Source organism: Ursus americanus, chromosome 9, assembly GCF_024610735.1.
Source record: "Ursus americanus isolate L20-20 chromosome 9, mUrsAme1.1.p, whole genome shotgun sequence".
Taxonomy (NCBI): domain Eukaryota; kingdom Metazoa; phylum Chordata; class Mammalia; order Carnivora; family Ursidae; genus Ursus; species Ursus americanus.
In genome coordinates, this window is record NC_142135.1 from 64,906,200 (window position 1) to 64,932,383 (window position 26,184).

Below are 26,184 nucleotides of genomic sequence, written 5' to 3' on the forward strand. Positions count from 1 at the left end.
CATTCATTGTTACACTCAGAGTATTTTTCAATATATTTAACTTAGCTATGTATGTAGGAAATAATAAAAACAGACCCAAGACATATCAGGGACTAATACGTTTTTTAATAAGTTTATTTGAACCAGGCCGATCTTGCTAGACCACAGTTCTTCATAATTGCAGTCTTTCTGCGGAGAGATGTGAGAGAACAAAAAATGGAAGAGAGATCCCATTAGATGTGGTCTTTGTCTTCTGCAGCTCACTTAGCACAGATCATGAATGAAGCTGAATAATGCTTGGACAGTATTCTATTTATTCATAAAGCTGAAATCCAAACTGTAGATAAAGCAAGCACCACAGAATGGTGTTGATGAGGATTGAATGTGGCTCCTGCAGTAACTACATCCAGCATTTCACTGGACACTTGGCTTCTCTAAGAAACACTCCGGGAGTCATGAACATTTTACAGGAACTTCTCTCAGACTCTAAAGGTGTTCCTGTGTGTTTCGACGACTCAGCTCAGTATTAACAGCTGGGATAAATCATGCCATTAAGTGGGCAATCTATAAAATAATGATCTCTGCTTTCAGTTTTACTCTGAAAAACATTTATTGAGTGAACTAAAAAAAAAATTATTTTTAATTGTCTGGAATTAGCCGTGATCGTGTGAGTAATGATATGCATTTTCTATTCGGGATAGAGCTGGATAGAAAAAATACTCAGGGGTTATGCTGAATAATTTTAAGTGGGTTTGATATAGTTTATTGTTAATTATTTGAGGCATAGTTTATGTTCTCAATTCCTAAATATATTCATTTTTATAAGGAGAGATATGATATATTGCAGACACAGAAAGTAAATGTTTAGAGATAGACTCATGAAGCATTTTATTTCCCTTATAACATTTTGTGCCTATGGAAGAAACTAGAGGTAAAGGTAACTATACTCTAATACCAGGTATATAACAGGTAAAGGTATGAATATCTAATGATTCATCATTGAATCAAATTCAAACACTTATAAAGCATGTATTAGTTTGAGATTTTTATTTGTTTACAAGAGAACATTTTCTGGAATATAATATTTATTTCTAAGAACAAGCCATTACAATTAACATAAAATACATATCATTATTATCTGACAACCCAAATTTTTTAGTAAATTCTTTTATCTTTTATGCTTAATGTTTAAACGAAATATACTTTTATTTCACAACTTCTAAGTACTCTCCAATATATTTAAAGTTTTACAAATGTCTTTGTTTTATTCTTTAAATGGAATTTTTTTAAGTATTTGAAATCACTTTTGGATTTTTTAAAAATGAATCTTAAAGTATACAGAAAGTACCGTCCCTGTGTTTTGAAATTAAGTATCCATTTCTTAAACTTTTTATTTTGAACTAATTTTAGATTTACCCAAAAGCTATAAAATAGCATTCATTTCTACAGAAGAAAGTCCTCAGACTGAACAATGTTTGCAAAAAGTTAAACTATAAGAGTGTTCCCAGGACTTAGCCAGTTGAGGACCTTAGTTAATCCCTGAACTTTGGAGATGTTCGTCCACAATAACTACCCTGTAGGGCAACCTGCTGTAAACAACAACTGGGTGGCAGAGATCATTTGATTGGGTATGCTGGGCAGATCTCTACAATCCAAGGAAGTGTGGTTTTCGGAAAACATTTCTTTTTCTACATTTTAAAAAGAGCTTACTTTGTTCTGTAATTCTGGATTTTACTTAATTTCACTGTCTTGAAAAACCTATACTTTAAAGATATATATGCCTGCTGCTTCTCAAAAAAAAAAAAAATTAAAGTAAAATACTCCTTGACCCCGATTCCTGATACATGGGACATTCAAGCGATAGCTTTCCTTTCCCCTTCCATGGCTCTTCATGTTTCTGTGGAGGCCTGGTTTGGAAAATCGTTTCTTTTCGTGGCCGTCTCAGATGGAGGGCACAGGCTCAGCCTGACACCAGAATTTTGGCCATGCCGCTGCAGAGAAGCTGTACATGGCAAATGTAGTTGTACTTACTTGAATAGACAGAGCATGGTTTAATGTTTTAACCAGTTAGGTAGATAATCTGGGTCTCTCCCATTATAATAAGGTATTATTTGTCTTCTCTTTTCAGAGAGTAGATGAAGATATTTAACAAAGAAATCCTTCTACCAAGTTCTTCAGTAATTTCCAGAGCAGAATAAATGCATAAAATGAGCTTAGGCCATGAAACATTTTTATGTTTAAATCTAAATTCTCATCTCTAAACATCTCTATTAACACAGCAGATTTGAGTTGCAACCATCCTCCTAATAAAATGTGAAATCTTTAAGATTGTGAAGCATTCGTAAATAATGGATCCTTTAAATATCTCTGAACTTTATTCTAAAACTTATAAGGAGAAATAATAATTGCTTTATATAACCACTGATACCATTTTAGCATTTGATGAAGATGTTAATTTATGGTTGGTTAGCAGTTTATGGCTGTCATTAGTTTTTCAGTTTGGTCCACATTAGAAATCTATTTTTCTTTTTTATTTTAATCTGAGACAATTATATAAAGATATGGTTATGTTTTATCTAAAATGTATCATTCTACTATAGCATTTCAAATTATTCACAGATCATAGTTCTTATATGTGCATATATGAATTTAAAAATACAGCAATAAAATGCTTGAAACAGATCATAAATTTGCTTCATATTTTATTGCATCTCTGAATCAGGTTGAGAAGACAAGGGCAACTATGCTCTTTGGGAAAGAATTAACTCTTTCCCAAGCTGGTAAGGAGAATGATATCACAGTGTGCATAATTAAAGCTAACTCCCCATCCAAGCATCCTGGAGGCTTACTTGTCTATTATATTATATATGGGGGGGGCTGCAAAATCCTCTTTCCCTTTGCAGTCTAACCTTCCCAGCCCAGTCACTTCTCTTAAAGTTTATAATCTGTATTTCTGTGTTGCCCGAATTAGAGAACACAGGGGAAGGGAAAGAAAGAAAAGTCACACACACATGCACACACACTCAGGGGTACCTGGTAATTTTGTAATAGTCCAGAAATCTCCTGAATCGTGTTAAGATGAGTAATATAGAAAAAATGGTAGAATTTAACCCAAATTAAACCTAGGAAAGCGAGCAAAGAATTCCCCAGCTTTGCTGGGAAGCAAAGAGCTCTTTGAGGTTTAAAACTAGGGCGTTTTCGCAGAATTCCTGGGTTTCACACGGCTGTGGGGGTGTTCCTGACAAGCCTAGCATCTGGACGTGAACCCACCTGCCGTGGGGGCGCTGGGGACAACTCGATCCTACTGCCACATCTAGAAAGAGAGTTTGAGGCAGAGCCCCTGAACTTCGCTTTTTGTGCCAAGAAACTTGGAAGTTGGATGTTTTTGCTCCCTCAGGAGGGGCCGGGAACCCAATCCAAGGGAAGCAGTAGGAGAAGGGGTGCTCTATGGCTGCGGATACCGAGTCCCTCCCAGGGCGCAGCGCGAGCAGAGCAGCGCGGTGGGTACCTGGATTGTGGCCGTTCTGTCTGCAACCTTAGGCTGGCTGGAAAACTGCCCCTTCCCGTCTCCTGCTCTCCCAGATCCCCAGTACAAACATTTGCCCTGGCCTTGGGGCAAAACAGACACCTGGTTATTCAGTACAACCTGCAGAACCCGGTTCTAGTAATCCCATATCAGTGGATCAGAAGAGCCAGAGATCCAATGGGAAGAAAAGGACTCTTAACCCTGAGAGTTGTTTTTGCTCTGAAGTTATTGTCTCCTGGTTCCCTCCCTCCCACCCTCCCTTCCATCTACTGTGTCCAATGTCTGATTTAAAAGGGCAAATTTAAATCAACCTGCACCTCATTGGCTTGGCAAATCCGGGGGCATCTGAGTTATAAGCGCCAATGCAGAGCGCGCAGGAGACGGGCTCATTTATTTTGCCCACACAACAAAAAACTGTTAATTGATGTAAAGTTGCTTGGCACGTGGATAATTTAATCTGGCTTGCATTTTAATTAAAAGAAAACTTATTTATGTTTCTGAGGTTTACGTCTTGCAATTTAATTTTGTTTAGAGGCACTGCTGTGTATTTGGTACCCCCCAACCCCCCACCACCACTTTCCCAACTGAAGCACAGTTTCATTAAAGGTTCTGCTACGAGACTCCTCTGACCAGGATTCATTACCTCCTGCCTTCTAAGAGCACAGTTTTGGGTCTCCACTCACTCTGTCGCTCCACCCGGCAGAGCCGCCACACTGTGCCGCGAGCCGGGAAGTGAACTCTCATCATTATTTTTCAAAGTCTGGGAAGTGTATTATCCTTTTTCCTAGTGGTAATTAGTTACCATAGCATCTAATACGTAAATGTGCCCAGAGCACACCATTAACAGTTAAACGGAGGATTCAATTTAACACATGATTATATCTTTCATAAGTCATTACATTGGAAAAGTCAGTGCCACTCATGCTGGGGCAATCTCAGGGTCCGGGGCGCGTGGAAAGGTTCGGTTCCAGAGTCCGAGACCAAGAGCGCGTGGAGAAGGGAAACCTGTGAGCCTGGGCCCTCCCTGGTGAGCTGTCGGCAGTAAGGATGGGTGGTGGGTGGGATAGAAGGGAGAAGAATTTAAGCCCAACACAGGATCTTGGGGGGATGCCCAGCTGCGGAGAGTGAAGGATGTATCACAGAGTGCGCGCGCGAGCGGGTGGGCGCGCGCTCGCGCGCGGACACACACACACACACACACACACACACACACACACACACAGAGGGTGGGGAGCGGACACCAGGGGTAACTAGCAAGATCTCCGGAGATGATTATGTGCTTGTCCTGTAGGAGTCCACGAAGAGCCCCGACGCTTCTGTAGGTGCCTAGTGACAAACTGGAGAAGGGACCTAAGCAGGAATTAGAATTTAGAGAAGACAATTGAAATTAGAGAGAAATTAGAGAAGGAAACCGGCGGAATAGAAGGCCAAGTGGGACCCAGGGTCCTCGCTCCGCCTCATTTGCCTACTCTGTGTTCCCTAACAGTCAGGAGGAGCAGGATGCCTCCGGGCGGGGTGGCTCGAGAAAAGCTCCCTGAGGGGCTGTGCGTGCGGCGCAGGCTCCGAGGCGGCACGGGTGCTCCGGCAGTCGGGTGTGCAGAGCCTTCGGGCCAGCCTGTCTGCTCGGGCCACAGGACACTTCGCGAGACCACACGGATGCTCCTGGTGCTCAGCTCCTGGGGCCCGAAGTGCATGCTCCAGACTGGAGGCACATCTGGGGCCCACAAGCGTATGGGCCAACTTTCCAGAGAGGGCGGCAATTCAGGACTCAAATCTCAGGAAGGACACGGCGCCAGGGGGGGGGGGGTGTTGCGCGATGGGGGAAGAACTGTTTCTCCCACCATCGGTTTCCTTCTCTAAAAGCTGCTGCTGAAGAAACTTTGAAAAGTTTGAGGCCCTATGGAGGGCCACCTAAGTAAATCGCGGAAACCTCTCCCGATCCTTTCAGATGTCCTACCTTTATTCCTCGAACCAAACGCTGGCCAACTCCTGGATTGGGAAAGAGAATTGATTTGTCTGAAATGACCAACATGAAAACAACTATTATTAACCCTATTTTTAATAGTTGTGCATATTCGTCTGACATTTCAACGTATTCTCAACATGCTCTCCTTTCGCCAACCATTCCAAGTCTCTTTCAGGAGTAAGACTGGAGATTGAATAATTAAAGAGTGAAAGAAGGACGAGCATTTCTTTTTCTCCTGAAGTTCAAGCTTTGTTCTTGTACAATTTCTACTGATAGTTGAGCAGTACAGAGGTTACAGAGTATTTCAAGGAGGTCGTCTTCATAAGGAGAAATATTCAGCAGTAAATCTTGCCGCACATGTATCCCCTATAATGTTAATATGCAAAAAGAAAAAAATCAGCTGACGGTGGTTGTGGTTAATTCCTAATCAGAATGATGGACAGCAGGGCCACAACAATACAAACTAATGGCTGTGTTGCTGATCACTTTACCCCTTGATTAAAGACACCCAATTATGGCGCAGAACAGTGTCGTAATTATGTTTCTTAATCACATCCAGGAGGTTTAATTGCCTTAACGATGTGTTTCATTAAATGAATTTAGGTATTATAGTCGACAGTTTTCATACACAGTTGTTTTCAAATTAACATAATATTAGACATCGTCATGGAAATTGTTTTAATAATCATAATTAGACGCACCCAGGCTTTGTCTGGTAAATGCTGAGAGACGGTCTCTTCCTGCCTGGGGGCTGCCCTAGTCTGTTCCCTCCCTCTGCCCCCACTCCCTGACTGGGAGGGCTCCAGCTTCAAGGCCCTTTGCTGTTATGTTTTCTGAAAAGTTACAGGTTCTGATTAATCTTTTTTGATGGCAAGTGGAGCAGAAAATATCCTCCCTCACCCCCCACTAAGTTTGATGTCATTTAGGGATATCATTATGAGCTGAGGCTATGCAGACAAAAATGCATGTGGCACACTGCCTACAGAGGAAACACTCTGACTCCACCACCGTCACCACCACCACCACCACCACCACCACCATCTCTATAACCTCCACCAGGAAAAATCAAGCCTTCTATATTTGAAGACATTATTCAGGTCCAAATACAAGCCTCTACAGCCATTCTTTAATAGAATCAATTCTCAACCCAATCCGCATATAGTCCCTAAAAATCTCATTAACAAGCCACACTAGTAAGTTTTGAAAATCTCTATGGGCATTGTTTACACTTATAATTAAGCCTGGTTGATTCTCCTGTTACAAAAAAAAGTGGAAAACCACAATAAAATCCATTCTCAGAGAATCCAAATCCATCTCTTTTCCTTGGCTTTCAGACAGTAGGAGATACAAATTTTGATTAAAACTCTTTAAAAAACTTTACCCTCTTTGATGGGCCCTGGAATGGTTAACAATGCCATACAAGTGGGAACAAGAATTCCAGGGGCAGCATGGCCTTCAAAGTTCATGCCAGCAGATAGGAACTCTGGATCTCCTCTGGGTCTCACCAGTGACCCCATTTATCTCTCCTCCAATGACCAGGCCCAGCTATCATCTTATTACCAAGTAAACAAGTGAACTAGGGCTACTCTTAATTGTGTATCCCTGCCAAAACTTCAGTTCCACCTTCTCTGAAACTCCTTTCTTTTTTGTTACTTTTCAAGCAAAGACTAACACAGAAGAGAGGTGATTGCTCCTTCCACAAAGCACAGCATAATAAAATGTTTGATCAAAATATTTTAATAAAGATTCTTTCTGACATAGATACACATACAAATGGTCGTACATAGCTGTCATAGTCTGATTGACCTATTTCATATATATATCATTCTTTACACATCCAAAACCCGCCAGTTGATCCATCATAGCTCCCAACTCGCCATCCAACCTGACAAACTGCATTTGTTTTATCTGCAAGGAGTGGAAAATAGCAGGACTCCATTTTTAAAAAAGGTTTTCTTGATTTTCATAGGCTAGAAAGGCAGGCAAACAGCCATGCAAACTAAAACTGAAAGCTCACTTTGGGTAAATAGCTTCTTGCTCTTCCTTAGTTTTATTTTCTTTTTAAATTTTCTTTTTTTTAGAAAAATAACAAAGGATTTCACACCATAGGCAAATCAAACCAGTCTTTTAACTTAAATAATTCTCCACAGTTAAAATAACTTATATATGTACATATATATTAAAAGTAATTAAATTAGACCTTTTAAAAATGCACAGCACAGCCTGGAAAAATATTTGCTTAGCACGTTCTTACTTATAGGATCTATTGCTGTGATGTCTTTCCCTTTTAGAATGCAAAGGAGTCCCCTTTCAAAAAAAGAGATCAATTCATTCATCAATTAAGAATACACCTGTCCTGTAATTTTTGGACTGAAGCAATTTATTAAAGCTCAATTTAAATACAGGGATGATGCAACTGAAAATATCCAGGTGACCTTTGATAAACCTAAGCAGCTCAGATACATCAATATGTCTCTTCATACTTGTTGGCAAATAAACCTTTTAAACACTTGGCACACAGTATAAGTTAATCTATAAAACAGAATTTTAGAGGCATTAAAAAAATCTGCACATAAGACCCATGACCTTAACACATGATAAATATTGTTGATGTGGAAGGGTCATTGAAGAATAACAAATAAATACCATGAATTGTTAATACATCATTGCAGAGTGAAAAGTAACAAGGTGCACATAAATATTTTTAAATGCAATTCTTTCAGCCACAGTCAGTTTTTTATATCACTCTTGCCAAAACTTTTGAGCATTTTCACAGGATTAAAGTTCAGAGACAACAAAAAATACAAGTCTTTTCATAGCAATGTGTCTCTTTCTGGTTTTTTCCCCCACTTAAATAAGTCTACATTTCAAGTTTTTCTCCTGGCTCAGAATCAAATTTATTTTCAAGTGCCCTTTCTGATTTGTCTGAATGACTATTCCGTCCCACAAGCCACCCAACCCCGGACTCCTCCTCTGCCCCTCAGGACTAGCCAAATTCACAATTATTAGTAGGATTAGTATTTTGCCATTGAATAAATACCCTCCACGCTAATAACCAAGCGACTACTTCCCAACTTATTTTTTTAAGCTTCCTTGCGGTCTAGGCTGCCACCAAAGTTGCCACTTTTCTGAGAAAAAAAGACATCCATACTTCATCCCAACTCCACCTCCCTCCTCCCTCCCTCCCCACCCCAAAGACCGAGATTCTGGGGGTGTCAAGGCTAAAAGTCCCGTTTGTCTCTGATACTTCTCCTCAGTTCTCGCCTCTGCTTTGTTTGCTTTGCAAGTGTTTCACAACTACGAGAGGACCAAAATAAAAGGGGTCGGGGGGGCAGCTTTTCACTTTCCTCTAGCTTTTGGGTCGGTCTTGTGTTTTCCGGGGGGTGTGTTTAAGGCTTCTCCGTGCACTGTTTGCAGAGGCTGGAGGAGACGCTGTTAAACAGGGCGCACTTCTCCGGACAGGAGGCGGCCGGGGGCAGCCCAGCGCTGAACGGGTAGCCGGCAGCCTGCTCGTAGGCGCCGAGCGCGGGATGCAGGGCAGCGGCCGCCGCCGCCGCCGCCGCGGAGCTGGGCAGCGAGGCGGCCGAGATGGCCTGGCCCTGGTTGAGGTAGGCGACGAGGCGCCGCATCTCCTCTAGGGCCTGCGCCTGCATGAGGATGTAGTTCTTGGCGAGCAGCAGCGTGGCGATCTTGGAGAGCTTCCGCACCGAGGGGCTGTGCGCGTAGGGGATGACCGCGCGCAGCTCGTCCAGTGCGTCGTTCAGGTCGTGCATCCGCCGGCGCTCCCGGGCGTTGATGTTGAGCCGCAGCGCCTTCTGCTCTTTGGATTTCTTGCTGCTGCTGCTGCCGCCACCGCCGCCGCCGCCGCTGCCGCTGCTACCCCCGCCGCTGCCGCCGCTGGGTCCCCCCGGGGGGGCGCTGGCGCCGCCGTGGAGGTGGGCGTTGGAGCAGCCCTCGGCCGCCTTGGCGCCGCCGCCTCCAGCGCCCGGGGAGGCCCGCGGGTCGCCGCCTCCGGCCCGCAGCACCAGCTCGCAGCGGCCGTCGCTGTCGTCGTCGGGGCTCTGCTCGCCGCCGCTGCTCTCGGCCACCGAGCCCCGGCTCGCACTCTCGCCGTATTTGAGGCACAGGGCGGCCCCAGCCGGCAGACTGCTCAGGCTAGGGTCGCCCCCAACGCCGGCAGAGCCCACCAGCAGCCCGGGGACGCCCACCCCGCCGCCGCCGCCTCCCGCGCCGCCACCGCCTCCCCCAGGCGGTGGCAGCAGCAGCCCTGCCCCCTCGGGGTCAGCCGGCTCGAAGCAGCCCAGGGGCGATGAGGACGACGACGCCGGGCGCTCCCGGGGCGGCGGCGCCAGGGACAGGTCCATGCCCGGGGGCGTGGAGCGGAAAGCCGCCTCCAAGCGCTTGGCGGTGGAGGCGCTCAGGCTCTTGTGCAGAAAGAGGTCGTCTTCGCCCGCGGCGGCCGCGCCGAGGTGCAGCCCGCGCTCCATGGTCCGGCGCCGGCGCGCAGCCCCGGCCCGCCGCGCCGGCCGCCGCCGCCTCGGCTGGGGAGTCAGGCGGCGCCGCAGACGCGCCCGAGCCGGGCTCCTGGGCTGGTGCGCGCGTCGGTCCCGGTGCTGCTGGCAGCCCTCTCCCCTTCTTTTTCTTTTTCGCCTTCCCCCGCGCTCTCCGCCTCCTCTTCTTCTTCTTCTTCGTCTCCAGCCGATGGTGCTGGCTGCTGGGGCTCACCATGGGCCGCGGCCCCGCATGGTGGGAGGGTGGGCGCGGAGGGAGTGGAGCCGCCGCCGCTGCCGCCGCCGCTCTGAGCCCAGCCCCGCGCCGCCTCTCCGCACCGTTTATCTTGCTTGGATTCACCTTCAAGAGATTTCCGGACCCATCAACCAGCCGCCGCCACAGACGGGGGAGTCTTTTACATCATTATCTCTGAGTAGGTTATTATGAAGAAGACTCGCCTGTTGGGACAGCGCTTTCTACCCAATCAGGTTAACGTTTTAATTAATAGGATTAAAACGGTAACAAACAATCGCAGGCGCTATCTGGCCGCGAGTCTGAATAGTTTCATTTCCCAGGTCTGAAGACAGGCAGCAGCTAGAGCTTTATAAAAGGCGCCTGCTCCATTATTCTGCGTGCCATCTGTATACACAGCTTAGCGCATATGTTTGCAAGGCGCTGGGTCCTGTTAGTAACCCAACAACTGCCTTTAGCTTGACATGTGTGGCGACTTTCACTCATCAATGAGCACACTAAAAGCCCTACTTAGAGCCGAGGATGTTCTTTGCTCCTTCAGCAAATTGTAGATCGGCTGCAAAGCCTGGGAGTCCCGGGGAAAGCAGACGCCCCCATCCGCTGCACCCCACCCCCACTGCCCTTCCCTCGCCACTGCTGTCTCATCTTGTGCTAAATTACCCTTGCGGGCGAGAATTATACTCCACCCCTGTTCGTAGAATGACTCTGATCTGATTTGGTGATGGGAGTTTCAGGGGGGAAGTAGTGTCCCGCTGGCTTGCCCAAAATTCACCCAAGATTCTCGGCTAGGAAGAGAGCAAAGCAGTCGTCCCCCTTGAACACACCGCCTTATTTCCACCCGCACGCCCACTGCCCGTTTCCCATCCGGATGGGGTGGGGGAAGGAAAATGGAGAACAACTCGATTATGCAGCCCATTAGATTTAAAAAAAAAGAAAAAGGAAGGGGTGCTTTTGCATTGGTCTCCAAATAACTGCGACAGTGATGGTGATTATGAAGCATACGATTTCCTGAACGGGAAGAAACTGCTTTCTCAAACTTTCCTCAAGATTAAAATCCAGTTGTTTCAGAATGGCCAACTCCACCAGGAGTCAAATCCTCTCACACACCAAGTGGGGCATTTGTGCGTATTTATTTACCCGGAAACATAACCGACAGCTAGGAAGCCGTTCAGGGACCTCTGGATCTGCCTCGGTTGTTCTTGCAGGGCTAGGAAGGGGAGAGCTGTGAAAACAAGTGCTCCTTTCCGGTTGGGAAATGGTACACGCGGTCCTCTCGCTCCTGAGCTCGAGCTGGGAGCAAATGGTATTTAGCGGCTGGTTTTCATCCTCATGACACAAGTAAAAACAATATTTCCCAACACCTCCGATAAATCTTTCTTATGTGGCAGAATTACTGAAGCCTATGAAATTTTTGGTTTCTCTGGTTTCATTAAAAACCTTTTAATTGTGGCTTTCAGAGTTGGCCCCAGGTGTTGGACTCTTTTCATTACATTTTGCTCTAATGTGATGAAATTCTAATTCTCTCCTTACCATATGGTTAAATTTCCCCACTGAGAATTAGTTGAAAAAGGAGAAATAATCTATTAATCTCTGTAATAGATTCACAAATGAGGTTCGCCACAGAACCTGTTTTTCAATGGTAATATCAGAACCGTTGGGCACCTTATTTCATAAAGGAGGGGTGAGGACGACACAGGGGCGTCTGCATTTTCACCTGGAAAGAATGAAAAGGGGCTCAGTGGTATCTTTCCAAAATAATTGCCTGGGTTTCAGTCTCATGGGGACAGAAATACTACGCAGTCGTCGGTGACTTTCGCGCCTTCGGATTTACTGGAATCCAAAGATTGGGAAAAAGCTAGCGGGCTGCGGGAAGCTATCCAGCCTAGGACCCAGGCCGTTGGCTCTGGAAGGCTTGAGCTGGCCCACGTGTCTCACTGGGGACTTAAAAGCACGTTTACGTGCAGGGCGGCCTCTCGCTCACCACTTCCCTCCCACTCTCCCTCCCCTGGCGCTCGCAGCTGTTAACCTCTCCCTTTAGGAAGCTAAAGACACGCTCCTGTTATTGTTTTTCAATTAGCAGCTTTGTTTTCACTGGGATCATAAACAAAGGTTCTCTATAAACGTAAGTGAGTCTTGTGTGCCTGACAGTAACTTACCAAAGTCCTCTGGCCACTTACCGAAGGACTCAGGCTGGCACCGTCGTGGCTCTGGCCGGACTGGCGACACGTCCCCGGATGTCTGACATGGTTTCTGCAGCCACCCTGCCTATCCAGTGGGCCGGCACTTTCCGCGCGACGCCAGCATTCCTGATGGCCCTTCAGTGGGCCCTAGATGGGCGAAGGATCGAGCTTGCCCGGGTCCCGTAGCAGCTCAGGCTTAGCTACCGGCCGCCAAACAGGGCCGTGCCCCGCAGGGCCGAAATGGCCGAGCCGGAGCCCCACCGAAGGTGGCAAAGCCGCCGCCTGCCCTGGCTAGACCTCGGACCCTCGCCGGCCCCTGGTCCTTCGCCGCTACCGCAGAACTCAGCACCGGAGCGCAAGCACCTCGTGGCCCTTCCCCGACCCCACCTCCACTCCTCTCTTCCACCTCCCTGCTCTCCTTGGCCATCCAAACTTGTGGAACAAACTTTTGCGCAACTTTATTTCACTCCGTAGGAGCCAAAAACCTCTCTCTTTGGTGGTTCAAGAAAATCCCCCTGGTCTCCCCGGAGGAGGTGGCTGCTTAATAGTCCCTGGAAACTTAGCTTTGGGAAATGCGGGAGAATTTATAGAAGCTCTAAATGTGGGCGTTATAACAACCGTCGGGGAATGGTCTTTGAGGTTTATGCACTCGTAAACTTTTGCTGATTGCTTCTGGGAAGTTGTCAGGCACTTAACACTGCATTTATCTTACAACGCAATGAGAACACATCTGTCTGGTGTCTCGTGACCTGGTTTAATCGTCGCCACCCTAAGTCACCGCCTGGCTCCCTCTCCTCGCTTAAGTGGGATCCCGCCGCCTGGTTTCTACCCGCAGAGGACTGGTGTCAGCTGCTCACTTCGTGCCCTCTGGCCGCAGGCGCACTGGATAACTGTGCTTGAACTTTATTCCGCCAAGAAGCTGGGAAAGGGCCGGGGCTCCGGAAGGAACCAGCAAATTAGAAAGGTAGCAGTGAACAAACCAAAATAAACACCTTCTGGCTGCCCGGGAAGAACGGGCAGGAAATGAGCCCACGGTGAAAACTCCTGACCCACAGATGACCCCTCGAGAATGCTGCCTAGGAAGCTAAAGACTCGGACTCTGCGCAGTTTCAGAGACGGTCACTGTGAGTTACCAAAGCACTTGGGGGACAGGAAACACGGGGGACAGTCTCCTCCACCCGCAGCAGGGTGCAGGCGGCCCAGGCCACTCCGCGGGCTGGAAGGGCGGGTGGGCGTCCTCCACCCACACCCAGTAGGGCACCCTCGGCGCTGCCCAAGTTGGCGCTGCGAGGCTCATTGTCCCCAGCACATCCGGACAGGGAGCATTCTCTGTGGATACCACACTTACAGACGCCAGAGCATGTTGTGCAAAGATGAAAACAGTTTTGTTATAGCAGGAGGGAACATACCTACAGCTTTGAAAGGATTCTAGAATATTCAGCAACCATCACCGCTGAGAAATTAGGGCATTGGAGACCAAACTAATTTTTTAGGTCATAATTAAACTTCTTAGTGAACATCTTTATTAGTATTTGCTTGAAATTTAAAATAGGAACCTAAAGAAACTAAGAAAAGAACACAATCTAATCTACTTTTAAAGAGCAAACCCAGGAGTTTTTGTTATTTCTATAGCCCTAATAAACAGTTTACTTATCTAGATTAAAAAGTTAGGAGAACCCCCTGAACACTGGGATTTGGGTATCTGTGTGTGTTTTCTAAAGGGGAAAATTGTCCTGTGTGTGAGAGAGAACATTCTAAAAAGTAAAAGCAAAGTTTGGCAAGAATGACATGAACTTTCGCTTGGGAGCTGCTCTGGAAAAGCGAATTTCCTTGAGAGTGATGGGAACCCTCTCCGGGCTGCGCTGGCCTGGAGGAGTCCCGCCTGAAAGGTCGCACGTGGCCGGAACCGCAGAGAACCCAGCGTGGCTCCCTCCAGGGAGGTCGCCGGGGGGAGTGCCGTCCCGAGCCCTCCGGGACAGTGGCCGACGCGCGGAAGCAGGGCGTGCCCCCAGCGCCCATCCGAGGCGCGCTGACCTTGAAGATTCATTTGCCTACCCCTGCCCTGCGCCCGCCCAATGCTGTCTGGTGGCACTTGGGTCGGCTGGAAGCCTGCACAGCTGAGGCTGATCGTCCTGCACCTCGCAGCGTTTGGGAAAGCTGGATCTAATCGGCGGCGGAAAGATTCAAGCCCATCCCGCTCCTCCAGTCAAGCCTTCCGGTCGTCGTTTTGTCGTTTGTCGTTTGCTTTCTGTGGATACTGCTCACCCTCTGCGCCAGGTCCTACACAGCTCACTTGCAGAGCCACAGTGTGGTTGCACGTGTGTCTTGGGGATTGGCCGGGCTAATGAAGAGGGCAGCGAGGGTCCTGGGGCCGTGGGAGCTGATCACTCCTGGCAGCGCGCCAGGGGCCCCTGCATATTGCAATTGCTCAGAAGTGCGTGGCAATTCTTTGACTTTGACCGTGGAAGACTTGAAACCTGTTGATCTAAAGTTGTTTCGGGAAATTTTTCCTTCTCTTTATTCTAAAGAAAAGAGGTTTGACCCTCAAGACTGTCGGGACAGGCATAGAAGAGAAACCCTCAGGGAACCAGGAGAAACAGGTTTTCAGCACAACTGTGCGCCCCACAAGGGCGCGCAGGCCCGCCACGAAGGACTCGTTCGGCTCCCGCGGGGGCTTTCCGATTATGGGGACTCTTTAAGGGGAGGGGCGCAGGAAGGCAAGAGTAAAAACTTGGCGCTTGCCTATCACGCAGAGACCCCAGAGAACAAGGGGATATACCGATGGAGATAGAGGAAGACCAGTGAAGAGTTTCTGAAGAGTTCACTCCCTTCTTGGTTACTTGGGACATATTCCTGCATTCAGTTGCACTCCCTGAGGGCTGATATACGTATTCGTGTTACACGCGTTTCCTCCCTGGAACCATACCTTCACCGAATGTTGGAAAACATTGTTTAAAAGAAAAATTGTTCGCACAAAAAGAGGTGAACAATTTTAAGGCTTGCTTTGTGTCCACCAATTAAGAAGCACCGCAGAGCGTTCGGTTTGGCGTTGGGATTTTAGCGCTGCGATTTAAAACCCACAGCGCCATCTCCTGGCAAAAAGGAGAATAACGAGGTGGACGACAATAATACTTAAATGCTGAATATGAAATATTCAAGTATGAGACACTTTATTTTGCGCCTCCAAAATTATTTCAGTGATAAATTGATTACTATTATAAAACGTGAGATGGAAATTTATGATCATTAGAAGTTGTCAGACACAATCCTGGAAGCTAGTTATTTGTAAATAGAAGTTTGTTATATTTACACACACACAGTTTTTACAGAGGCAGATATAGTTCTTATTCTAAGGACTTATGATAAAATATAATTCCTTAATTTGTCATAAATACATAATTTGAAAGAAGAAAATAACCACAGCTTAATTTCTAAATCAGGACTTTAGCCATTTTATGCAAAAGATACTGTAACTTTATAAATACTCAGTGCTCTCAGGAATTAATTGGCTAGTGAAATCCAAGTGCTGAATATTATTGAGATACTTTAATCACCAAAATATTTCTTTTTCAAGTGTAGGTATTTTCAGTAAAAACAGTTCTCTTCTTTTGCTTTCTGTGGATACTACTCACCATATATGGTAGAAAGGAGACTAATGGGAGATGATGGTGTGTTGAAATATTAATTCTCCCAATAATTCATCAAATTTTACCAACCAACATTAGTAAATAATCTTCCCCATTTTTCTCAAAGCCCTTTGGTTTTTCTGTTTAATAGTCTTCTCATCACACAGCCTTTCAGAATGCTTATTTAGGCTTTCTGAACTTAGAATATCATCTGAAGCCAAATCATTCCCCTCAAATTTAATGCATGCAATAGAATTATGGCTACCTAACACTTCTATGAATTAAAATATTTCTGAAGTGTATTTTCACAAGCTTTGATCCCTTTTATAAATACAATCAAAATCCAGTAAAACTTTGAGATGATATCCTAATTAAAAACATTTCTACGATTAGATACACAGGCCAGCTGCTTGTAATACAAATAAAAGTAGATATGCTTTCGATAGTGTACAAAATATTATGAATATCCTTCAAAAATATTGTAGATCAAGCAGACAAATGTAAACTTTACTTCAGTTGAAAGATTAATTTTATTTGATTCATTAAAGTGAAAATCTATTAAGCCAAATATTTGGACTCATTTACTCTGTCGATGTACGAGTTCCTGTTTGAAAGAAATTTGGTTATGTATAGGAGGAACTAGATAAACAGATGGTTAGCTAGAGAGCTTTTCACAGTTAAATTTTGAAATTTAACATGGATAAGTTTGACACCTTCGCAAACATTTTTGATGAGGTCATTTGATCTATTCTAGCAACGCAGTATTGTTGCACATAATCAATTTAACTTATGTTCAAGAAACATTAACTGGGCTTTTCTAGTAATGTATTTGGCTGAAAACTGTACTGATTGAGTTGTCCACTTGGAAATACACACACACACACACACACACACACACGCATGCACATTTGTGCTAAATTTACACAGTGGGAAGCGAGTGTTATAAAAAGGAAACCAACAGCTGCAAGGCGTCATGACAAAAATGCTTTAACATAAAAGCAACATTCTTCTGAGGAAAGGTTTCACTCAGACTACCTGAAGGGGGCCATCATTTGCAAACAACCGTGTTGGCTGGCTAACCAGGCTAGATGTCTATGGTAGAGCGATGCCCACGTGGAGAATGGATATTACTACGTGGGTGGCATGGGGACATTAAAGTTAATCCGCAAAGTGATTTAAGAGCCTCCTGGCCTTAGGTACTTATGAAAAAAATCTCTCATTGCCATTATGGATGAGAAGTCGAGATTTTTCCCAGAATGATCGTTTTGTAATCCATGTACTTAAATGTTCTTACTCGAGCGGCTTCCCATATCCCCATTGTTTTTGAGAACAAGGATCATGGGGGGACAAAAAGGAAGACAGAAGGAAGGAAGGAAGGAAAGAAGGAAGGAAGGAAGGAAGGAAGGAAGGAAGGAAGGAAGGAAGGAAGGAAAAGAAGGAAGGAAGGAATGCAGATTTGAAGCCGAAGAACACATTTAGTATATTCAGTGTTTGTGGAAAGTCTTTGTCTCATGAAGATACAGTCTGCTTTTCTTTTGAAACGAAGTTTGTGAATTATGATTTTTACTTATGTCCAAACCTGATTGCACTTCTCTGTGAATTGCTTTAAAAGGTACGAACAGGTGTAGCAGAAATAGCAGATCCTATGCAGAGTAACTGTGTAATCTGGCAATTTTCTGGATCCTCCTTAGCTTCAGGAGGAATATGGATCCATTAATCATGCCTTTCCTGACTGTCTCAGGGTATTAATCAAATGAGACTATGGGGAAGCGTTTTGTAAATGTTAAAATGTTATGTGAATTTAATGTTAGCGCTTTATTATGCTTCTTTGACTGTTGTTCCATTTAGACTAGTTCAGTCACCTTTAATTATCATTGTTGGTTTGTGTTTTGTTTACTTTTTCTGTCACAACGTTCAGACGCTGGCGGATCTGAGAGCATCTTTCCTGCTTTGGCCATGCCAGCGGCTCATGGGAGTAGGAGCGATACTGTTGGATACTTTCTATTCCCACATCTCTAATGCCCACATCCCCGCCCCCTCTCCCTTCTCCTGAATACCCCTAACTGCCCTGCTCCTGGAGTGTTTGCTCTCTTTCTGCTATCTTGAACTGAATGAATTTGTCTCTAGTCAGTTACGAAGTGCTCACCATAGTGTGATTTGACTGAACTAACTGGTATATGGGTAGGGAAATGGCCGTGGATTTGGCTCAAAGTCAGTTCTTACTCGGATATCCCACTGTGTTTCCAGCCTTCACAATCTTCTATTATAACGCTTCCAAATGTGTGGAGCACACTTTTCGGTTTAGTGACATTTGTTAAATTAATGCTTCTATCATTTTTCTTCCTTCCTTCTAGATCATTAATACAAAAGCTTCGTGCACCTGGATCTATCACTGATCTTAGTGTGGCATTTGTTTCTGCCTCCCTACGGCGGGATACATCAGTGCTATTATTATTTCTGTTGTTTATGGTCCATCAGACAGTTTTCAATTCAGTTGACAGTGTTCATCTCAAAGCCAATTTGAATTAATTTTTTATGAAAGATTTATGGAGACGATGTATGTCAAAGGTCTAAATTTATTACGCACCTTGCGTTCCCTTACCAAGTAATTTGGATATTTTTATCAAGAAAGGAAATCGGGTGAATTATTTTTTCTTTTTAAACCTCAGCTTTTTATTGTCCCCCTATTTTAATAGTCTATAAGTATTTGGAGAAAATTTCTACTCAAAATTTGTTTTATTGTTTTATTAGAATCAGAGTTAAATCAATTCCATGTGGATTGAGAAATACATTTAAAGTAGCAGAATGGTAACATACTATACTTACAGAGATAGATGGTTTTTATAGACTTAGGGTAGAAAGGCTTTCCTAGGCAAGGCAAAAATTCAAGGACTCACACAGGAAAAGGTTGACACATTTAACTACACATGAAAAACTTTGAATTCCTGTTCTGGAAAGAAAGAGACCATAAACAAAGTTAAAAGACAAATGGCAGAGTAGGAGAAAATAAACACATCTAATATGCAAAGAGCTTCTACAAAACAACAAGAAGCCATGTAGTGAAAAAATGGAAAATAATTTAATCTGGCAATTAGCAGAAGAAATAAAAATGTCCAAAGCATGATATAAAAAATGGTCAGGATCATTAATTAAAAAAAAAAACACAAATTAAAACAATTTTTAAAATAGGCCAAATTTTTATTTTATTTATTTATTTTTAATTTTTTTTAAAGATTTTATTTATTTTTCAGAGACAGAGCACAAGCAGGGGGAGCAGCAGACAGAGGGAGAAGCAGGCTCCCTGTTGAGCAGGGAGCCCGACATGGGTCTCGATCCCAGGACCCTGGGATCATGACCTGAGCTGAAGGCAGATGCTTAACCGACTGAGCCACTCAGGCGTCCCTAAAATAGGCCAATTTTTTTTTTCTTTTAATTAACAAAATGCAGAGTTGTGAGGAAAACGGTTGCAGTCAAAATCAGTACAGTCTTTCTGGGAAGGTGATTTGGAGTCTGACACTTAAGAATCTGTCCTACAGAAATAATGGACTGAGCACTATACATATATGTATAAAGATTTTCTAAAAGGGCAGAAAATAAGAAATGACGTAAATGTTCTTCAGTAAGCAAATAATTACATAAATGATAATACCTCCATTCTATAGAGTAGTATGCTGTGATACAAAGTAAATGAACTGACCTGGAAAGATATTTCTGACCCATAATTAAGTTCAAAAAGAAAGATGTAGAATATATATGATTATTTTTGGTATCAGAAAGGGTATGTGGGTAGATACATGCAGGGAAAAAATCTAAGTTTACTAACAGTTAGCCTTGGTTCCCTTGAATTGGACAGCTAAGGGTGGGGGAACTTGAACTGGAGACCCAAGGGTGGGGTTTCCTATAAGTTACTTTAAATACTTGGATAAAAATTATGGGTGACAAATATTTGCTATTATGTGTATAGTTTTTTTTTTACAATTAAAAAATCTTAAGAATAAAAGATTCAGTAAAGTGCTAATATTTTCTCTAGGTTCTTTGCATCATTATTTATTCTCTTTTCTTTTAAAAATTTTAACAGTAGTTTTCCTAATTTTAACCACTTGCTCTCTATATCTTTGTCCCTCAATTTTCATTACCTGAAACCATTTTCTCTCATGTCGTTTGGATCAAAAATGCGTTTTAAAATAATCATGACATTTACGAACAATATATATTTTCACTTCCCCACAGTTATCTGCCCTTCTTCACCAGCAATTAAATTTTTGATAAAAAATCTATGACTTAAAAATAGACAGTGATTGGACTGCAACCTCAGTGACTTCACTGCATTTCAGTAAAGAATAACGCAGCTTTCCTTTGTAAATTGAGCCATTTTATGATTTTAGCACAATCCCAGAACTGGTTTTTAAATGCCAGAAGAAATACACATTTTCGTGTTACCAGAATTGTCAGTTTCAGCTCTGACTAAGTGATTCTGGGTGAGGCTTTACCCTTCTGGTCTCTTGCCATGCGTTTGTATTGTCATTTGCCCATTCTGTCTACTGGTTCGAGAGGGAAAGAACAATGGCTTTTGCCTTCGAGGTTACTAAAATTCCCACTCTAATCTTTCAGGGAGTGCTATTTTCCAGTTCCACTCAGATGTCTGATTGTCAGCTTTATGTCTCGGAAAGTATTCCTCGCAATTCAAGTACAGTAAAGTATCTAGCTCCCGCTAGCCTCTGTGTACTATATAACTTTTATAGTCATTATAAAAAATAATTTATTGAAAAACTTAAACCTTATCCCACTCAGGTGACTTTTGATTTAAATGTCTGTGAGCCTGGCTATGGTAATCAGTGACGGCAGGTTTGTTGTTGTTGTTCGCTGTTATTGTTATTTTTTCTGAATTAAGTTTGCTGTTTATATCACAAAGTTAAAAGTTATGAAAATAAGGCATCTCGAAGATAAGCAGGTAGAAGAAATGGAGAGTCCATAGTCCCCATTTTACCATTACTTGCTTTGGAATCACATTTAATACAAGGCCTGGAGAAACTTCCTATTCTTTGTGTCATATTTTTTCTCTTCTATATATTTTTACTTTATTTGGGCTGCTGCAAAGTCTAAAATACAGCAAGCCTCGCTCCCTATAACTGTTTATTGGAAATACTTTGTTAGATGAAATTATGAGGAGCAATGTAAGCTATTAACAGTCATATTAGACATTCAGAATAATAATTAATTATTAAAAGATTTTTAAGAGGTTATTTAAAGGTGATGGCATGGGCAACAAATCTCCATGAATGCTTAACTGCTTAACCTCTAAAGACATAAACTCTCAGTATATTGTGGTCTGAACTTGAAGGTGCTGTGCTGACAGCAGTATTTCCTATGCACACGGATAGAGCTGACAAGATCAATGTGTCCTCTGCACCCCTTACACACTCTGGTTAGGGATTGTGTCCAGTGCTTCCAAGGTGTGTTTCACTACCTGTGGGTTGCTTTATTTAGTCTTTAAACATTAAAATGAAATCACTCCTTACTCAAATGCAAATGCAAAAAGCACGAAGCTATTTTTATATTTGCCAACTGAGCTCTTCTGACTCGGACTGTGGTCAAAGCAATTAAGTCATCTTTCATCTGTGGGTAGTTTCATGTGCCAAGACCCAGAAATATCATTTGTGTTGATCATGCTACCATTTAAAAGAAAGCAATTTGCATACTACTTAAGGTCAGAGCGCCTCTTCACTGTGTGTGTGTGTGTGTGTGTGTGTGTGTGTTTGTGTGTGTATTTGGTACCCTCAAACTTCTTGTATTTTCTAGTTACCCATGCTGATGTTACAGCGTTTTTTTTTCTTTTAAATGCATGGGCTTATTTGTTAATTTAAAAAAGAAATTATGATACAGAAATAGACAATGTTGAAAACAATCTCAGGCTACAGTTAAGAGAATATAGAATGAATACAGGCATCTGTGGTAGAACCCGATGCCGGGTAAGCTATGAAGACATAATTGTTATCTACAGAAACTTTAAAGCCAGCCTCTTCTGTCTACTTCCAATTACATTGATGGATAATGAAAAACAAGACAACAAAACTTTAAGGAAACGAAGAGATCTGAAACCTGCTAACTTACTTAATAGAACATCTTAAATGAATGTTCAGGGAAAAAAGAGCTTCTCTCGTGAAAAGCAGCTTCCGAAGAGGAAATGTATCAGCGAGGCTTACAGATGACAATGTATCCAAGAAAGCATTGATTCTCAGAGTCCATAGTCTTCAGAGGGGAGGGGGGTGGGGGAATGGGATAGGCTGGTGATGGGTGGTGGGGAGGGCATGTGTTGCATGGTGCACTGGGTGTTACGCGCAACTAATGAATCATCGAACTTTACATCAGAAACCAGGATGTACTGTATGGTGACTAACATAATATAATAAAAAACATTAAAAAAAAAAAGAAAGCATTGATTCTTAGTGAGTGTGACTCATAACAGAGGTGACAGTTTTGAACCAGGGGTTGTTTTGAGAGGTAAGAGAAAGAGCAGAGGGCTCCAGCAAGAATGTCTTCAGCCTCGTTTTGAAGAGGAACAGTCCTGCAGGGAGAAACTGTGCTTCAAAGCTCATTAGCAGGATAAAATGGGATCTTCAACCTGAGAAGAGTAAGCAGCCAGGTGAGAACTCACCCGAAGGAAGAGCAGAATCAGGAAAGCTCCTGCCTCCACAAAGCATGTCAGAGTAATTTTGTAACCTAAATTAAGGTAAGTGGTGACAAAACCTGTTTAAACATTCCAGCAATGCATCTACCTGTATTACTTCGATTCAGTTCGCGCAATACAATTCCATTCAATTGGATGCAGAACAATGCAGCTAATATTCAGCCGTCGTGTGTGGAGCTTTCTTTAAATCTTGATTCTAAGAGGGCTGCTCTTGAAAATAGATATTTAGGGGGACCTGGGTGGCTCAGTCAGTTACGCATCTGCCTTCAGTTCAGGTCAAGATCCTGGGGTCCTGGGATGGAGTCCCGCATCAGGCTTCTCGCTCAGTGGGGAGTCTGCTTCTCCCTCTGCCTGTTGCTCCCCCTGCCTATGCTCTTGCTCTCTCTCTCTCTGGCAAATAAATGAAATCTTTTTAAAAAAATGAAAATAAAGATCTAATTAATCTTTTATTTGTTAATGTAGTTGTATTTTAATAACAATCACAAAAAATTCCAAATGAGACATGTGTTAACTATAGGGAAACTCCAGATGCCTTAGAGGAGAGAAGGTTTGCAGGATTCAGATGAAGCTGTTTTAGGAGGTCAATGCTACCCTAGATGGTGCCACTGCCACCTAGTGGCGTGAATTTATAGACGTGGTACATTTAGTACAGAGCGTATCTTGTTAGTTAATTCGATATAATTTCAGTAGCAGCAACCATCATACGAGAAATCATAAAAAGAATCATAAAAAGAAATTTTCTATTAGTGATTGAAAATATCAGATTGTAGCTTTTCCTTTAACTCAAGGAAAGACATCCCCTTCTTAACTCTATATACACTCCATTGCCCGTATAATTGCATATACATAGTTTACTTTGGGAAAGAGATAGAAAATAATCACAGCCTGCAAGGCTTGTGAATTTATTTGGAGGTTACAAAGGCACTTATTGCAAAATGGGCCATTAGATAGACAAACAGATACTTCTTAAAGTCTCATTTTATAATATAAAAATGGATTTTATGGATTTTACATTTGCTAAAGTGCCTAACATAATTTCAACACTTCACATCCTTGTAATTATTTACGGTTTTTAAGAGTGCCTGGTGAATACCTTCATATATCTTAGCTTTCTCTCTTTCACTGATTCTCAGCTTTGTTTTTAACACATCTGTAAACACGAATTTGATATTTTATATTCATCATATTTAGGCTTCATCTTATTTTTATTGTGATTTTACTTTAATTTGTGACTGTGAATAATTGCACACTTTATCTTATGTCTCAAAGAGAAGAAAAAATACTTGCAGCCGTATTCTATAGCTTTTCCCTACAGGAATGCGATTGCTCCATTACTAGCCCCTTTCTGTTCCGCAGCCCTGCCTAAAATAAGTAAGGGACGGCCACCTTCGGAAATACATTCAAACATGATGTTCATAGGGAAAAAAGGAAAACAAGGTGCATGGTTACCATGGTAAGCATTTTCTTGACCTTCTATTGTGAACTTTAGGAAGTCCTGGCACCTGGCATTTTCTTGTTAGTTAAATTGTATGAGCATTAACAAGTCTCTTTTCCTGACCCTCAGTTTCTTAATCTATATAATGAGTATAGTGTTTTCCTATATGGCATCTAGCAGGGGGAAGATTGGGCTGGCTTCAGATTCCTTCGTGGCAATATTCAATGCCCAAAGACAATGGAGTATAAGAAAGCTAATTCTGAGGCAAGGGTGATCCAAGAATGTTACATGCATCAAAGCTGTCCATTAAGTCTGAAGGCAAAGAGGCAGCTATCCCCTAACGAGAAAAAACTCAACATTGTTGAGCCTGTCCTGGAAGCACCACTTGATACTGACATTTGGCCAGCCATGCAATTAATCAAAATAAAGAACTCAGAAATTCAGAGGACTTGATAAAAGACTGGAGTAAGCATTTTATTCCAGTTAAAACTAAGACAAAACATCTATAGGGATCATTAGAATTGGGACAGAAAGTAAAACTTGATAGCCCAAAGAAAATATTTAATTAACAAAAAATGAAATGAAAGATAGGAAAAAGTGTTAGTGTGGCAATTTCTTCATCTTTTGACACCAATCAATACTATTTAAAAATGAAATATGGGGCGCCTGGGTGGCTCAGTCATTAAGCGTCTGCCTTCGGCTCAGGGCATGATCCTGGAGTTCTGGGATCAAGCCCCACGTCAGGGTCCTCCGCTGGGAGCCTGCTTCTTCCTCTCCCACTCCCCCTGCTTGTGTTCCCTCTCTCGCTGGCTGTCTCTATCTCTGTCAAATAAATAAATAAAATCTTTTAAAAAAAAGTGAAAAAAAGTTTAAAAATAGCCATAATAATTCCAACCACTCAATTTTTTCCATGACTTTGATAAATTTTAGTAGTAAGAATTTATCTAAAATTAGAATGTTTTACATTTCCCTTCCATTTTGCTGTTAAGTGCAAATAAAGTTGAATAATTTTGAAATATGCAAAAAATAATCCCTATTTTATAGCCATTTATGTATCTATTTGTTAGTTATCAATATTTATGCATATGGAGATGTCCAGGCATATGCTTACTTGTGTTTAATAAGTTCGAGCTAGTTGGATTTAAAGTCATTATTTCTTTGTTTTTTGGCTTGAATCTCATTTTAAAAAGTATATCACTTAGAAAACTAAGTTTTAAATAACAATAAAATCAGTTTTAATAAAAAGAATAAAATAAAGTTTTAACTTTAGCTTCTACCGTTCCCTTTTCCTGTGATTTTTGATTTGGGGCTTTGTTGGTCATAGACTTGGAATAAAGCATTTAAAGGTTTTGTTAATTTGGGTGACTGAAATAACTGGTACTATTTGACATGCTGAGCGAGTAGCACAAAGATAGTATTCAAATTAAATATTATACCAGATGTACCCACGCTCCATACGGGTAGTTTGCAAATGTTGCTTATTGTGCATTATGCATATCATGATTTCCTTTGATACCTAAAACTGTGAACTTTTGTTAGAATATGCATTATTTTGCTTCCAAACTCTTAACTCTATGTTGTTAAAATTGTATATGTTAAAATGTGGTCTGTAAAAGAAAGGCTCTTTGGGCTTCTCAAACGGAGTCAGGAAAAGGGTTAAAATCAACTTAAGCAAAAGTTATTATTTGTAGTGTGAACATGGAGATGTATTTTAAAATTCCATATAGGTTTTGAGAAAAACAAAGCATTTTGGACATTTTTGATAGTGATTAATTGACAATATGATGTTCAGAGTTTTTGAGTGCACCCATTTAAAAATATTAGGATGTGGCACAGAGCAGGAATGTGCTGTCCTTGTCTACTGACAGTGGCATAGCTTAAACCTCATCAGCATGTGCAAATCACTCGAATGACCCTTGCAAGTGTGTATGCTGTGCTCCGCAATCTGCACCATCCATTGCTTTTCCACCGTGGTTATTTTTTGATTATCTTATTATAAGTTTTCCTTTAAAATTATGTTCTTTCTTTCATTTGTCTTCCT

At 42.7% G+C, this 26,184-nt stretch overlaps 1 protein-coding gene across 1 annotated transcript; it reads right to left on the reverse strand.

Moving 5' to 3' along the window:
- Positions 1-8,662: 8,662 nt before the first annotated feature.
- BHLHE22 (basic helix-loop-helix family member e22) lies at positions 8,663-10,690 on the reverse strand. Its single transcript, XM_045789151.2, has one exon. The coding sequence runs from the start codon at positions 9,956-9,958 to the stop codon at positions 8,861-8,863; it is 1,098 nt and encodes a 365-aa protein (XP_045645107.1). The 5' UTR covers positions 9,959-10,690; the 3' UTR covers positions 8,663-8,860.
- Between the last annotated feature and the right edge of the window lie 15,494 nt (positions 10,691-26,184).

Bases quoted from the DNA above. Each gene is read 5' to 3' on its own strand.
- BHLHE22 (XM_045789151.2), bottom strand. From the start codon at position 9,958: ATGGAGCGCGGGCTGCACCTCGGCGCGGCCGCCGCGGGCGAAGACGAC.